Here is a 15,578-nt window from a genome sequence, read left to right on the forward strand (position 1 = left end):
TTCTTTACTTAAGTTAAAACTGTTTTATATATCCTTTTGTACCTCAGTGTATAAATCTACAAAGACTGAGATTATGCCTGTACTCTTTAGTCAGGCGAGATTCCAGTTGAAACTGAAATCAAGTGGTGTTATTACTGAGAAAATATTGTGCTATCAAAGCCAAAAAGGGAAAAAATAACAGGATGAATTATAATGTTCCGCAGCAAGATGAGTGGATACTACCCTATTTCAAAGCTACTCTTGTGATTCGGATGTATTGTGTTTTTAATCCAATGTGTATCATTACAATTACTGCAAGAGTAACTTTGGATTTGGTCTGCAATCACATAATTATACAACTTGCTCTGTGGGTATAGGCTGTTCACAGGAATAAAGATTTGCAGTGTACACTGTACAGTGTCACCCAGACGTATCTGTCTGTGGATAGTGCTGTGGGTTTTCACATCATTACGTGATTAAGCAACACCTGAGGTCCAGGGGAAATGGAAAATGTCATCTAGGGTCCCTCTATTCTGCAAGTATTTGATAAGAAAGGAGAAGAGGCTTCTATATTTCTCTGTTGTCCATTAGAAGGCTGTGTGACAGGAGGAAGCGAGGCATCCTTACACACCTCTGGTCCCCTGTAAGTGAGGCTCTCCTATATTGTTCCTGATTCTTCCTTCAGTGTTAGAATTTTATACTGTACTTCTGAAAATGTGAGAATTGTAACCAGATCATTTGTTTGGAGATTTGGTGGTTTGTGTTCCGTACAACTTTCTCAAAATAGATTTTGATATTAAGTTGAGGAAACAAATTCAAAGTTCTTAATTAGTTTTGTGGAATTACTCATTTTTGCAATGCAACTCGTGACTCTTATCCAGAGGCATTTTCAAGAATCCTTTAGATAAACTCAGAGTAGGTAATTTAACAAAAAAAACCCAACAACAACAAAACCCAGAAAAATCTATGCATCCATGTGTGTAAATGAACATGAATACCCTTATTTTGCCATCCTAATGAGAAAATTAGACAGGTCAGCTGAATTTTGAAGGTTAAACATTTAATATTCTAGTAGACTGAATAAGTGAATCTTTTGAGGATGAGGACTTTGTGAAGTTTTGTCATTCCTATTAAAATAAAAACTTTATTCATTTGCTGTCTTTGTCCTTCAAATTCATCTATATTCTTGTAACCAGATTTGTATTTCACTGTCATTTCTTAATTTAGAATTTTGGAATATATGTAACTAGGAATTTTGCTAACACAACAGCAGTTACAAATTTGCTCTTTAAGTTAGTATAGTCCACATTTCTTTGTACTAGATGGAAAGTTTAATCAGTTCAGTATGATCAACTTGGATTAATTAAAGCTAAGAATATCATCTGCAATTTTATTTTCTTAGTCATAGGTCAACTTCTTGGCTTTTTCCAAGTCCCTGCTGTACCATTCTCTTGGCACCAAGGGAATCCCAAAGAGTCTTAGAAAGTTAATTACGGACGTGCTCAGCAAAGGCATTTTGGCATCCACCTGCAAGACTGTCAGACTGCAAAAGAGAACAGGCAATTGTTCCACTCTGATTGACTTTATTGTGAGTTCCCACTGCAAAGATCAGAAGATGGGTCACGGTCTCGGCCATCCCTAGATTTCTGTGATACCATTTCAATTACGTTGGAATTGAGCCCCAAAGAGACAGGGACAGAACACAGAAGGCCCTTTTCTCCTTTGTGTTTCTGTGACACGCAGGGGCAGTTTTGTGGTCTCTGGATTTGTGTTGTGAAGATCCAAAAATCACTCTCATCTTAATAAGATGGTCTGTAGAATTTCTCTGTCCATGTACCAGGATAGATTAGCTCAGAGTAATTGCAGAGCCACCAGGAAGTCCCTTTCCTTAGCAGATTCTATTGGCTGTATGGTTTTGAGGGGAAATTATTTTTTTACTTTGTTCAATGCACAAATAAAATGAGGAGATACCTTTGTGCATAAGGATGCATTATTCTGAGTGGGTTTTGCTACAGCTGAGGAATATTCAGGGTTCAGTGTTTGTTTGGTTTTGGGCATTTTTACTGCTTCTCATTTACACCCAAGTTCTTTTATGTGGAGATATTTGAGCCTCAGTAGTTTTATCTGCTTACTTTTTTTGTTGGGGAGTTATCGGAGATTTTTCATTGCCTGTTATATGCAGAAATTTTCAAGCTATTTTTATCCCAAGTCTTGCAGCTTCTTTGTTCCATTTGTCAGGTATGTCTTTTGCTGTTTTTAGCCTTCTGATGTACTTTGATTTGAAAAAGTAAGTGGGAAAGTTGGCCTTACCATATGTGTTTTGATGAATCTTTCCTATGATTATTTCCTGCAATTGGATTCCCACAGCAAACCCAGTGGGATCAAAATTTGAGACTTAATCAAGTTGTCTGTGATGCTTGAAAAACATGTAAAGTAAATTTTCTTACCTACAGCAATAGTAAGATTATAGAGATGAAGCAAAACGATGTGGTTTCCTGTTTACTTTTTTTATTCAAGTCTTTATCCATGTGTTAGAAATTTAGCAAGATGCTTCAATGACTTATAGTTAATATGTATATATGTTATTTCTCTGCTTTGGCTGCAGGCTACTGACTCATATCATTATTATTATTGTGGTCAAGTGTATTTTTCCCTCCCTTGCCCTTTCCCCCTACTCCACCCTGCTTAGCAACAGTTTCTTGTCCTTTTTTTTTTTTAATGTAAAATGAGGTATTGCTGAGTTAAAAAACTGCTCATCTATCTGTGGTTGTATGTCCTTCATGTTATTATTTCACTCCAAAGCCTTAATACAGATCTGCCTCTGGAAAAGCAGCAGAATAGCCAGTCTAGTAACCGAAGTGCTTTGGGTAATACACTATAACTGTGCTGTTGAGAAGTCTCCACTGGCTGATGCTTGCAAAAGGGATTTGGACTTGTGTGGAGCATAAAGCCTGCAGATTATTATGTTTTGCTGGTAATTTGTCTTCCTCCTTGAGAATCTTCTGCTTGTGGTGCTGTAAGTGATGACCTGCTGAGAGCTGTGGGTACTCAATCTGGGTCTGTTTTGGAACAAGGAGGTCTTGTCTTTGATAACATTGTTGCAGCTGCAGCTCTGTGAAGTGCTTCTCTAGCAGCTGTCCTGAATTTTGTTGCACTAGTTTGGGTTCAGATTTCCAACTGAGTTTTCCAGTAAAATGTGACTGTGCATAAAAATCATTATCAAAAGATTCAGTCTTCTCAATATTGAAGAAGTCCAATACTAAGTGTGGTCTCAAAAGTTTCTGTCTGAATGGCAGAAAATTAGTTTTGTGTTCCCTGAACCTTAATGCTTAATTACTTATCCTAATTCATGTATATGCTTGCCACTGACTTAATGCTAATTTTATCACGGATTCACTGCAGGCTGATTTTCTTTGTTTAATTTCTTTGTGTGAATCCATCAACTTTAATCTACAATGGTAATTTTAGAAAGATACCTGTGTTTCATGTGATATCATCTTTGCCTATGCCTTCAAGAATATACTGTTTCATCCTGTCACATCTTAAAAATTAAAGTTTCATTAAAATGAAAATCTGGCTGTTAAATCAAGTGATGCTCAAAACCAAGAGGTAAGATTTTTCTCATGCTACTTCAGTGTGTACCAAACTACAGTATGTTATTAGGGGACACTTTCCTTTAGAGACAACCAGTGACATATAGTGTCACAGTTTCACAGGAACCTTCAAATAGTCATGATACAACTCCAATCTCCTTGATGTCTAAGTAGACTCAATATAGTCTGACTCATTATGTTGTCTGTAGTTTCAACTTTCTTTATAACATTGGTTGTGCAGCTCCCAGCCTAAAGGATTTATTCTCTGTGATGTGTGTTATTAACCATCTGTTGTACTTCTTAGAGGCAAGGAAGTTGTGCTCCTGGTGAACCTCCTTTTAATGCAGGATCAGAAAGCACTCATGGCAATGGAATAGCAGTTATACAACTGTGGAAAGGTTTACCCTGTGGTTTCACAGTCATGCTCATTATTAGAGTAGGTTTTTTCAGTTTGTATACACTGCAAATGCTTTTGATGCAATAATTACTTCTCTTTTATGTACTTATCCCCCAAGAATGCAAAATACATTCTCTCAGTAATAAAAAAAAATTGTTCTTATTAATGCCTGCATTTGCTGTTGACTTTTCAGTTAAGCTTAATTAATCCAGTTCTGTAGATATCATCTTGGTACTGTAAGGCAATTCCGTGGGCATGACTCAACATGAGCCCATCAGATAAAATTTTTTTATTTGGTTTGATAACAATAGTAATCTTTGCATGTAGGAAGATTGCTGTTGCTTTTAACAAAGCATGGTTACCCTGGATTAGTTTGGAACATGTATGCATGCTTACAAATTAAGGAAATCTTTGCTACCAAATCTATCACCCAGCCCTACACTCAGGGTTTTCAGGAAGCATAGTCTGATAGTCTTCAGGCATTTTCCTGGAGAGATGGTAATTTGTGGTTATGATGCTCCACAGAGGCCCTGTGTAATCTCTGCCAAGTCATTTGTAGCCATATTAAAACAACATGTGAGGGTGCCCAAGACTGACTTGGGTACTTAAAAGAGTTGAAGATTAACAGAAAACTCTTGAGAATTTCCATGCTCCATGAGCACAGAGGGTCTGACAAGCCTGGATAGAAAGCACTTACAAATCCTTTATTTAGGTGCTATTTTTCTAGTTCTTTCTTCCATGTCAGAGGAGACATGGATGAATTTGGCCACATTGTGATTAGTCTCCTGCTCGTGCCTGCCTTGTGGAGGCTGTAATCTAGTGTGTCTCTGAAGCTGTGCAGACACTTGCCAGGGCCAAACACTCACCATTTGTCATTCAGCAGTTTTAGGGATGCTGTTCTCTTGTATTTCTGCATGTTTATCAAGAATCTTGAAATCTGTGTCCTAAAACCAGGACAATCAGATTGCTAGACCAATATAGTAGCAATTACGGTAACTCCACATTTTTAGTGTGTGGTGATAGTCTATAAATAATTTGGTCAAGGAACCCCATGTTCATAATCTGTTAAGCAGGTAGGTCACTCCCAACATTGCTCATGTGTTAATGCACATAAACATTTCCATTATTATTTTTGTGGGCTTAAAAAGTGCCTATTTTTCACCTTCTCCAGTAGTCTGAGCAGGTGCTGCAACCATTTTTAGTCCTTCATGCACTCAATCTAATTTCCTTGATTGAAAGCAAATTTCCTTCTCTTATTTATATGAGGGAAAGTTAGTATTTTCTTACACTCATGTGTCCAGCTGGGAGACTGGAGATTCTGAGTGGGTTGACAGGGTGTTTTCCCACCACCTTCAGAAACTAGGGAAATATGTTTTAAAGATGTGTCCAACATATGGTATTATTTTAATGATCAAGTTCAGAGCATAAAATCCTTAAGGTTTAGAAGTTGCAGCATTATTTATTTAAAGAGAAAAAAACATTTTCACATGGCAATATAATTTATGAAACATCACTCTTTCCTGGAGGTTGTCCTGAACACTGATGACTTTCTAATGTGTAGCAGATACTGTATAAATTACAGCCATGAAGAACCTTGTTTTTATATACTTAGTAAGTGTTATCAATAGTAGAAATTCACAGGTGGACAGACAAAAATGTCCTGTCCTGGGATTAACTCTAAAATAAGCTCTGCTACGCATATGTACCATATGGATCTGTTTTCCTTCTCATCCATTACAGAAATGAGAGGAAGCAGTTCATTGTTTCCTCATCCAACTCTCAGATTTGCAGGTTCCTCAAGGTAATAATTTTTTATATGGTCTACTTAATGTACTAGGGAATTTTTTTAAAGCCTTCTGTTGACTCTGTGGGGAGAAGTTCACATTAGTGCATTGGGAAAGAGTTCTAGGCCCATACTTTTACTAGAAAATATAATCATGTAGCTGAACTTCTGCAACTACAGAACATTTCAGGATCATGTCAGGATCACTCACTAGTGTGGGTTAATTAGGGGGAGGAAACAACAAAACCTATCTATATATCATAAAAATTGTATCAAACAAACCCCTTGTCTTTGGATTTTCCTCTAAGAGGGACATCTACCAATCAAGGTGTGAGAAGACATTTACAAGTGTGTAATTACACTGTAATGTTCTGCTGAACACAGGGGTTTTTTGGCCAATATCTGGTACAGTACATGCAAAGAATCCTAAGTTACAACAGTCCATTTCAAGGTTTGCTTCACACCATGAATTGGGGCAGGAGGAGTCTACAAAAGTTAAGGTTTTAATAATACAAGAAAAGCCATGATTTTTCAAAAAAAAAAAAAATTCTCTCTAAAAATGTTTAGAAAATGCCACAGTCATTTAATTGCAGTCATTTATTCACTTAGCACTGAAGTTCAGACCATTGTTTAGAAGGACCATAACTATATTTTATAATGCTAACTGATGCTAAAATTATTTTTAAAAATTGCATATTGTTACAATATGCATGTATTTAGGCTAAACAGAAATACCTAAAGGCAAATTCAGTTGCAACGTCAATGGTTGGCTCTAAACAAGCAGTTGTGTCACATCTGGATTAATTGCTCCACGAGCAACATAGGATATATTCAACATCTTATTGACTCTGTGGAATGATTCCCTGCACAGAGCAAAGAATGCCACTGACAGAATTTTTTAGTAAATTACTTATGTGTGTGAACAAATCAAGCATCAGAATAGTTTCTTCCTTATACTTAACTAACACATATTCCAGATCCCGCTGATTTCAAAGAGACTTGAATTTGTTCCTCTAGTCCTTAATAATTAAGTACATTAATACTTAGGAAAACAGTCTGTCATCATCAATGCTTTTTGTCTAATGTTCTCTTCTCCATGGACACATCCATCTAAGTGTTGATCACACAGTGCTAAGTATAAACTATAGAATAAAAGGAAATATTATTCTGGAGTCTTTTCGTAGAAGAATGTAAGTTCACTTTATTGTTAGTTTAGACTTATATTCATTTTCTGCAAAGATGTTTTTTGACATTATTAAAAAATCATAATCTGAGGTATGTTTGTTATCATTCTTCAATTTATATTTACTTTTTTAAAAAAAGGTTTTTAGTTAGTAAATTCATCTAATACAAAACCATATAAAATGAGAAATAGAAATTACAGTTAGTTTGCAAACAGCAAGTAGACAAAGCTTTTGTATATTTATCAATAATAAAAATATAGAGAGAAATTAAGACTAAATAAACTGAGACAAAATTTAACAAATATTGCAACAAAGTTTCAACTGCTTTTACCCTCAATATTAAAATGTCCTCTTTCTACTAACATTCCTTAGATAGGGGACAGGAAATATGTAGATTTGCTTATACTACTGAGTCTTTTGAAAAAAATGGAAGTATGCCAGGACAACGTCTTTAAATAATAACCTGTGGCTAATCAATATTCAGCTTCAAAGAATGACCTATTCAACAGCCAACAAGTAGCTATTTGTAAACAGTAAATGGAAAAGAAAATGGAAGGCCTTTATATTAGCCTCACTAACCTGGACCTGCTTAACTCCATCTTCAGAACCCATTCTCTTTACCCATTTTCTGTGTGTTTTCAATTCCCCAAAACATTCATTTTGCATTTGAAATTTCCTGTCTGCATGATTTTCTTCGAGTGACAAGGATACTTTTGAGGATTTTAAGTCTTCTGCCACTGACCCTCCCCCTTATATGGCAAATATAAACATATATATCACTGCTAAAATGTTTTCTTGATGTACTTCTTAGCGTATTTCCTAAGAAATCATCAGGACTAAAAAACTTATTTCTTATTTTATGATCTTAGGGAAACTGCTCTGCTTCACTAAATTATAGTGGTATGATTATTTTTTATTTGTTTTACAGTCTACATATGTGAGATCAGCTATGAAAGTACCAGTAATAAAAGTAAAATTAAGAGCTTTTTTTTTCCTCAACATCTTTGGCCTTTTTTACTCCTGTTAATATCACAGAACCAGAGTAGTGAGCAGAAGTGCATTTAATCCTCAGATGAGCATTTGAAGTACAGGTGAATTTTTCAATACATATTTAAATAAATGTAGCTACTATTTCTACAGCTGCAAATACATTTGGTATTGGAAAATGGTATTATCTGAAAAATAGTTTTGAAAAATACACTTTTAAACAGTTTATACAAAAGGGAAAATTATTGAGCCATATGTAACGTTAATGTTGCTTTCTTCACTTTTCTGGGTGAACTTTAGGTCACAGTGAAATTAATAATGGAATATATCTTTGCAATGTTGAGATCAGGATTCATCCATAAACCTTCAGTGCTAAACCTAAAATTATATTTTCCATATGATGTTTTATTACTTCCTAGAAATGGATAATATAATTCTGACATAATTTATAGAGTTCTGACTGGGTTTCTCTTCTAGAAATTTGAAATATTTACGGGGTTGGTGAATATTCACTAGAGGAAGATGAGCATGTATGCCACGAAAACATACCTATTTGCAGGTAGATATTGTAAGGGGAAGGTATGGAGGATGTGCATGTGTAGTTAATTGTATAAGAAACTAATTTCTGCTTTAGACATCAGCCCTGGAGACTTTCATTCCATTTCACAGAAAATTTGAATGACATGATTAAGCTAAGAAAATGTAGAACTAAGAATAATTGTTAACTTTGGAGTTTTTTGAGCTATGTGTGGATGAAGTGATAGAGGGGGAGATGAGATGGCTTAAAGGAAAACAGAGCAGCCTGGGATGGAAGCAGTTGCCTGGTGGCAATACTGTGCACCAGGCATGAGCCTTTTTTTTTATTTCCCAAGTCAAATTCTCGCATCCATTGATAGGAGTTCTGCTGAGGCTGTGCCTCCCTTTAGGTCAAGCCTTGCATGGCTTGAAGGCATGTCATCCTGGGTGGTCTATGGATGTGACTAAGGTGGGACCCCACGGCGTGTCTCATCCAGTCATCTTTAGCCACAAGGGTTTGTGGAACCACACCTAGACCTCAAAAGTGGACTGAAGGTTTAAACTGAAGGGAAAAAAAAACCAGCAGTGAATGTGTTAGAACGCCTTGCAAGACTCAGCTCATTTTTGGTAAATACAATGTCTGAATGACTGTGGGAATTTGAGGACTGTTTAGACCCTATGGAGTTCAGGAAGTGCTTTTCCCAATCTTTCATAGCCAGTTTCTCAGTAGGGTCCATACAAGTGCCTAGAGAGGCAACCTCTGGTTCTGAAGAAAAAAAAATCTGTACAGAGTTAAAAAGATACTGTTGACTAACTTAAAATAATGAAGTTCAGGACCATTAAAACTGAGCTAATTAAAGCTGTGCTAGTAGGACATAGTCTAATGAACTGGGAACTTTGAACTAATAGATTTCATATGGTGGAAGAGAAACATTGATTAGTAATAACAACAGTGATGGTAGGATGTAAAAAAATGCCCTCTCTTGGTAGATCTGAACCAACCTGATTGTATTTTTCAGTATCTATAAAATTAGAGCAGTTGGGTCGGTTGGGTTGTGTGAGTGCTCCATCCCAAATACGTTATTCATACTGATCACATTTGCATATGAGTCACATTCAGTTTGAATTTGCCAGATGTCCATTTATGTTTGTTTAAATAATGAGATCATTCCATGAGGTGAACAGAACCTAAAAATATAGAGGGAAGACTGTTTGGAAAAACGAGATTTAAAATGCCTTACTTACATATTTTCACATCTTAGGGTATATTATGCAAGCAGGAGCACAGCAGTGTTGAGGAACTTTTCAAAAAAACTGTGTCCTTTGCTAACAGTTAGTTAAACAATATATTATATAACAAAGCTTCATTGAACTTGTTTCTATTTCCCAACCAAGCCAGTTTCTCTGATAATGAGAATATTCTCCTTTTGAATACATTCAAATGTACCATTTTCAAAGCCAGCATCATTTTGTTTCTCGTTTTGTGTAATGTGAAGATCCCAAGTCTTTTGGGATTGTTTTGTCATTTATTGTAGCATGGAAGATTTTTAAAAGGTCTTGCTCAAGGCAAAACTTACTCATAAACTGAGCAAACAAGGGGGAACTGAATTGTGAAGTTTTATGTTATTGAATTTACATAAACTCTTAACAAGCAATAAATTTTTCTTATGCACAAATGGAGACTACCAACTAACCACTTGAGTTCAACAAAGACTTCCCAAATGTGAACTTAGTTCATTTGAGACTTTTAAAATCTTGCTAAGCCTAAAGAAATTCTGCTTTGTTCGTACTGCAGCCAATCACTCCACACGTTTACATTTACATTAGTACTTGGTGAAATAAATTTAATTGTATACAATTTGAGATTGCTACCTTGGTAAAGAAAGTTAACAGCAGCAAATCAGAACACACTTTGGTGAGCTACTTTGATCTCTTTAAAGCAGAATTTGCAAGGAAGGGCTGCAAGAAAAAAAAATGGAGCCAAAGCTCTTGGTCTAAGCTCAATGAAGAGTAGAAAATAGATAGAAATCTAGGAGTACAGATGATATAATACACAATAAAAGGAAACCAATGAATTTCAGTTTCTAAGCTCCACCAGCTGATATACCAGAAGCAAGAGAATCTGATGACATAATATGTGTACTGAAAGAGGTTTCTCATGTTTAAGACATAACAGATGATATTATGTGAATTGCACTATATCTTGCCCATTCCCCAAAGAAATAGAGATCAGAAGCACAAAAACATCTTCAAGTTTCCCCAAGCAAAATGTTCTGTATGTTTTGGACCAGAAAATGGGAAGGAGGCAAGGGTACATTTCAAATCAGAGGAAATGCACCATCACAGCAGTGTGTTTATTTTGTTCATTTGTTCCAGACTGTCCATTCTAGGTACAGCTTTCTTAGAGGTCAGTTTGCTGTTTCTGCCATTTTCACGTCAGTAGCAGCTGTTACTTGAATATATCAAGAACAGACTTTTCTGAAATTTAATTGAACTAGATCTGCTGTAAAATCTGCTGTAAATCAGTGGGCAAGGTTCACATCAGGCTGTGCATGGATCACTAATGCCTGCTTTTGCTGAGATGCAAAAGTTTGAACAGCAGCTGGAAATTTGTAGAAGTAGAAGCCCAAGCAGACCAGGTTGGACGGGGCTCTGAGCAACCTGGGATAGTGGAAGGTGTCCCTGCCCATGGCAGGGGTGGTTGGAACTAGGTGATCTTTAAAGTCCCTTACAACACAAAACATTCTATGATTCTATTACTGAAGGAGAGTTTTATGATTGTGTGGCATCTAGAAAATACACGTGTGTTCTGCTGGTGACTAGACTTGACACATTCATCTTTGTTGAAACAAGTTGCCAAAATATTCCAGCTTCCAGAACCTGCTTTTGCATGTTAGAGCAACTTACGGAGCAGCAAAGCACAGACTCATATAAATGCTTCCCTTTGTGTGTTAAATCACAGCAGTGCAGCTTTATCCTGAGTGCATTTTCAAAGTGAAGTGCGAGCTGTCCTAACTTTGCCTTGCATTCTGTGTTGATATGTAAAAAAATAGTTTGTTATAAAACAAAATGTCCATTCAAGTGATTGTTAGAGCAACTAACTGGACTGCTGATTGAAAAGTATATATGTGCAGAGTGATACCACAGGATCAGTTTTTGTTTAAAGCTGTAATTAAAGCTGTGAGTGTGAGGTAAAAGAGGCACGATATTTGAAAAGCATATCCATTTGCCATCAGTCAAGACATTGCATATGGTCTTGTGTTCAGCAGTCTGACAGAAGTGCTGGACTTCTTCAAAATTCCATTACTTCCTTTCTCTCCAGTGGTATAACTTTTATGCTACACTACCTTTCAGTCTCCCCCTGTGTCATCGTTATGTATGTATTTGGTTGAATTTAAGGATAGTCATGTTGAAAACATCTCTCAGTTGTGATATTATCTGTTGGACATTTGAACTTCAAAATTCAAATGGAAGGAATTCTGCACTGTGTTTCATGTATTAATATTATGATATTAAGAAAATTCAAATGCTTTTCAGTAAACCCTATTTTTATGTCATATATATGACATATAACCTACTAAGCCTTGTTATGGTGTTCTTTTCTTTTTTGGTGAGAAAGGAAGGACTGTTGTCTTTACTGCAAGTAAGTGTACAGTTCACATTGTCTGACAGTAGGGTACCCAATAAAATGTAGGAGTAAACAAAGTAGACAGAAAGTATTACAACTTTTCCTCTGGGAACTATTTAAACATGCTGCCATTTAAATTCACAGTGGGCTTTGAAGTTTTGAATATGTGGTTATAAGTAGTGGCCATTTTAAAGCAGAAGCAGTATCTTTAATAAAAGCAGCAGCTGTAATTTTAAAAGATTCCGGGGGGATTTTCCTGGTGTGGCAGCTAGGCTGTTTAGAATTCTTAAATACCTTGTGCAGCATTTGACAACTTTAAAGGTACTCTTAGCCTTATGTACATTTTATTTTGAAGAAACTCAAATACTTCATTGAGAAGTTATTACTAAATTGCATACACTGAAATTACTCAGGTTCTTCTGTTGTTGTCACATTTGATTGTTCAATTGTTGTTGTTTAATATGGTTGAATTTTTGCTGAGAAACCCTGACGTTTGTTTCCAGGTTTTTTTTAAAGTTGATCTATGTTTTTTTTATTATTATTTATTTCTACAGCTTGATCAAGTTGTCCGTCAGAGAAATCTGCATAGTTTGGAACTTTTCCTTTCATGTGCACAGAAACAGTTAAACGTTTTATTAAAGGAAGAACCAACCACAGAGGAAAACAGAGACTGACATTCCCGGTACCACTGATACAGTGTGATCTGTGAAGCTGCAAATCTCAATTCAGCAAGTGATGAATATATTCTAATCTTTTGGGATTGTATTATTGATTCAAGGTTGATCTGAAACTATGCTTGATAGAAATGTGTGGATGATGTTCTGTTATTTATTTATTTGTTTTACTGCTATTATCAGATTGCAAATATGGAAGGGGAAAAAATCCATGAGAAAAAAAAATTGGGGTTTTTTATGATTTTGTTTTCATTACATTTTCTAGTAACGCATGGTTGAAGTGTTAGGTAACTTGTAGCACTGATGAAAACATTTCCCTGTTATGTCTGTTTTAAATTTGGCATCATGCGTTGATGTGATTCATCGTTATTTTTGATATTTTAAAAATTTGTGACAAACTTACTTGAATATTGATATAAATCCATCTCTATTTCCACAGTATATACCCAAGTCCATTGCCTCAGGTGAGCCTGAGGAGCTTATTATTTCTTACTATTTTTGATGTATAACAGAGGAATCAATGCTGAAACATGAGTGTTGTCAGGCATTTCTTTAATCATTTATAAAAAACTTCAGCTCTGGTAATAGAAAAATTTAAAAACTAAACAGTGCATCTTTTTAGAGTAGTGCAAAACACTGCCATAGCCAATGTATAGTATGTATTTTATTTCTGTTTTACAGAGCTACTTCAATTCCAAAAGTAATTTTCTCATGAAATTACGATTAATGTGACTGACCTCAGTTTCAGGAAGAAGATGTATGTAATTATGTGGAGACTGATACTGCACTGCCTCAGTGGAATTTCTGACAGAATAAGGAGAGCAGCTTGCTGACCTCAGATGCCCTTTCTGAGTGCATGAAGGAAGTAGGAAAGCTCCCCACAGACATTACTGGACTTCGGATCAAGTCATAGGTCTTTCTAGTCTTGCTAACAGCAGATGGAGTGGAATTTCTGTGCCTGCACTCTATTGATTGTAGACTTTGGGCCTTAGTTTTAAAAGAGTGCTGAATGAAATAAGGGAAAATAAGTGTTCACGCTTAGGTATGTAAATAAACTAAGAGTGATCTCTCTTATGGTGAGCTTGTGATTCAGTGGGGGACTTATGGGCATTTTTTAGTGTGGTTCTTGTTATTCAGCAGTACTTTGGGGTTTTTTGTTTGGCTGGTTTTTTGCACCAGCAGTCACTATTCATAATTGCTCTCGTAGAGCAATAAGGAAACACCAAATGGTTGCATAAAGTATTTGACAGTATGAAATATGTATTACAGAAAGTTTAGAATTTTATTTAAATCTTTTTCTGTGCTTCGTTTTTGTAATCAAAGCCAAAGGTTTTGTCTTCTGTATACACAAAAATACCCTGCAAATGGATGAAAATATGGTCTTATTTTTGATACTTCTTGATTGACTGATCAGTTTCTATTTTTTTTGGCAGACAAAAAAAAAAGGTGTTAACAAGTCATCTACTTATTTATTGTTCCTAAGCCAGTGAAATTCTTGTCTTCGTCAACTGCACCAAAGATGACACAGATGTACACATGGATCTTTTTGTAATGTAGAGGCAGTATCAAATGAAGTAGGTTGTCTAGTGCTGTCTCACAATAGATGTGTACTTGTGGAAATGTGGTATGAGCACATTCCTAGATGAACTTGGTTTTACTTCTAGGCCTGGACATGAGGCACTATTCCTTTTTACTAAAGATGTCGGAGTATTCCCCTTGAAACCAGAGCCTTAGGAGTCTATCAGCATTCTCCTAATAAAGAGGTTTGTATTCTGACTTGCAACAGTATGTAAAAGCACTTTTTGGAGAAGCTTACTAAGATTTTGCTGTCAACTATGGTATATCTTTCCCATTGGAACATCGGGTTGTTTAATCTCAGCTCTTGAATATTGTGGTTGTCACAGAGAACTGTAGGTATTTTTTTCTTACCTTTGACAGTTTTAGTCCTTTAGTCTCCCTCTGTTCCCTGCAAGCAAAATTGCACACTAGACCACAGAAATAAAAGATCATATTTGTAGCTCGACTTACATTTGAAACTCCAAGTCTCAGAGGAGAAATTTAGTTATAGAGCACACACAGACCTATCCAGTCTGCGAGCTTTGGAGCATGCAGTAACTTCCACCTTTCCCACATTGCATCCAAAGCTTTAAAGCTTGGTTTTATTTTTCAGTATTTCTGTATAACCATAGGATAATACAGTTTGTGGAAATTTGGGAGGAGGGAATCGTAGAATCAAGGAGTGGTTTGGATTGGAAGGGACATTAAAAGTCATACAATTCAAAACCCCTGCCATGGGCAGGGACACCTTCCACTATCCCAGGTTGCCCAGAGCCCCATCCAACCTGGCCTTGAACACTTCCAGGGATGGGGCAGCCACAGCTTCTCTGGGCAACCTGTGCCAGGGCCTCCCCACCCTCACAGGAAAGAATTTCTTCCCAATATCTAATCTTGACCTACTCCCTTTCAATTTAAAACTAGGAAGTTTGCAAAACCCAGTCTAGCTCCTAGAAGGTGACATCACAATTTTATTTTATTCTTTTTTTATTCCTACATACAGACTGAAGAATTACATATAAGAGAAAATAACATGTTCAAGGTCTACAGGGTAGAACTATCTGCCTTTGAGGTCTGGCTGACAGTGTTACTATTTTGGCAAGACTGTAATGGGAAGAACAAGAAACCCTAGAACTAATCTTTAGAATCAAAATGCAAGAGCTAGATCACCAAAGCTCAAATAATATACATGATATGATTATGTACTTTATATTAGGAATAAACCATAAATCTTGTTATGTAAAGGCATGGTTTAAACAATCAATTTTGTGCATTAGTGTATT

At 36.1% G+C, this 15,578-nt stretch overlaps 1 protein-coding gene across 2 annotated transcripts in view; it reads left to right on the plus strand.

Annotated features, from left to right (window-relative positions):
- CCDC91 (coiled-coil domain containing 91) overlaps positions 1-14,995 on the plus strand; it is a 120,682-nt gene extending 105,687 nt beyond the window's left edge. The window contains exons 13-14 of one of the 2 annotated variants that reach the window (XR_005564277.1): positions 12,622-13,783; positions 14,175-14,995. Coding sequence is in view for 1 of the 2 variants with exons in the window: in XM_027715904.2 (XP_027571705.1) it covers positions 12,622-12,741 (120 nt within the window). In the remaining variant the exon portion in view is untranslated. Of the gene's footprint in view, positions 1-12,621; positions 13,816-14,174 lie in introns of those variants that run through there. The other variant, XM_027715904.2, reaches the window with a different exon arrangement.
- The last annotated feature ends 583 nt before the right edge of the window (positions 14,996-15,578 follow it).

The sequence above is a fragment of the Pipra filicauda genome, unplaced genomic scaffold (assembly GCF_003945595.2).
Source record: "Pipra filicauda isolate LSUMZ 115617 unplaced genomic scaffold, ASM394559v2 scaffold300_size901280_pilon, whole genome shotgun sequence".
In the NCBI taxonomy this organism is placed as follows: Eukaryota; Metazoa; Chordata; class Aves; order Passeriformes; family Pipridae; genus Pipra; species Pipra filicauda.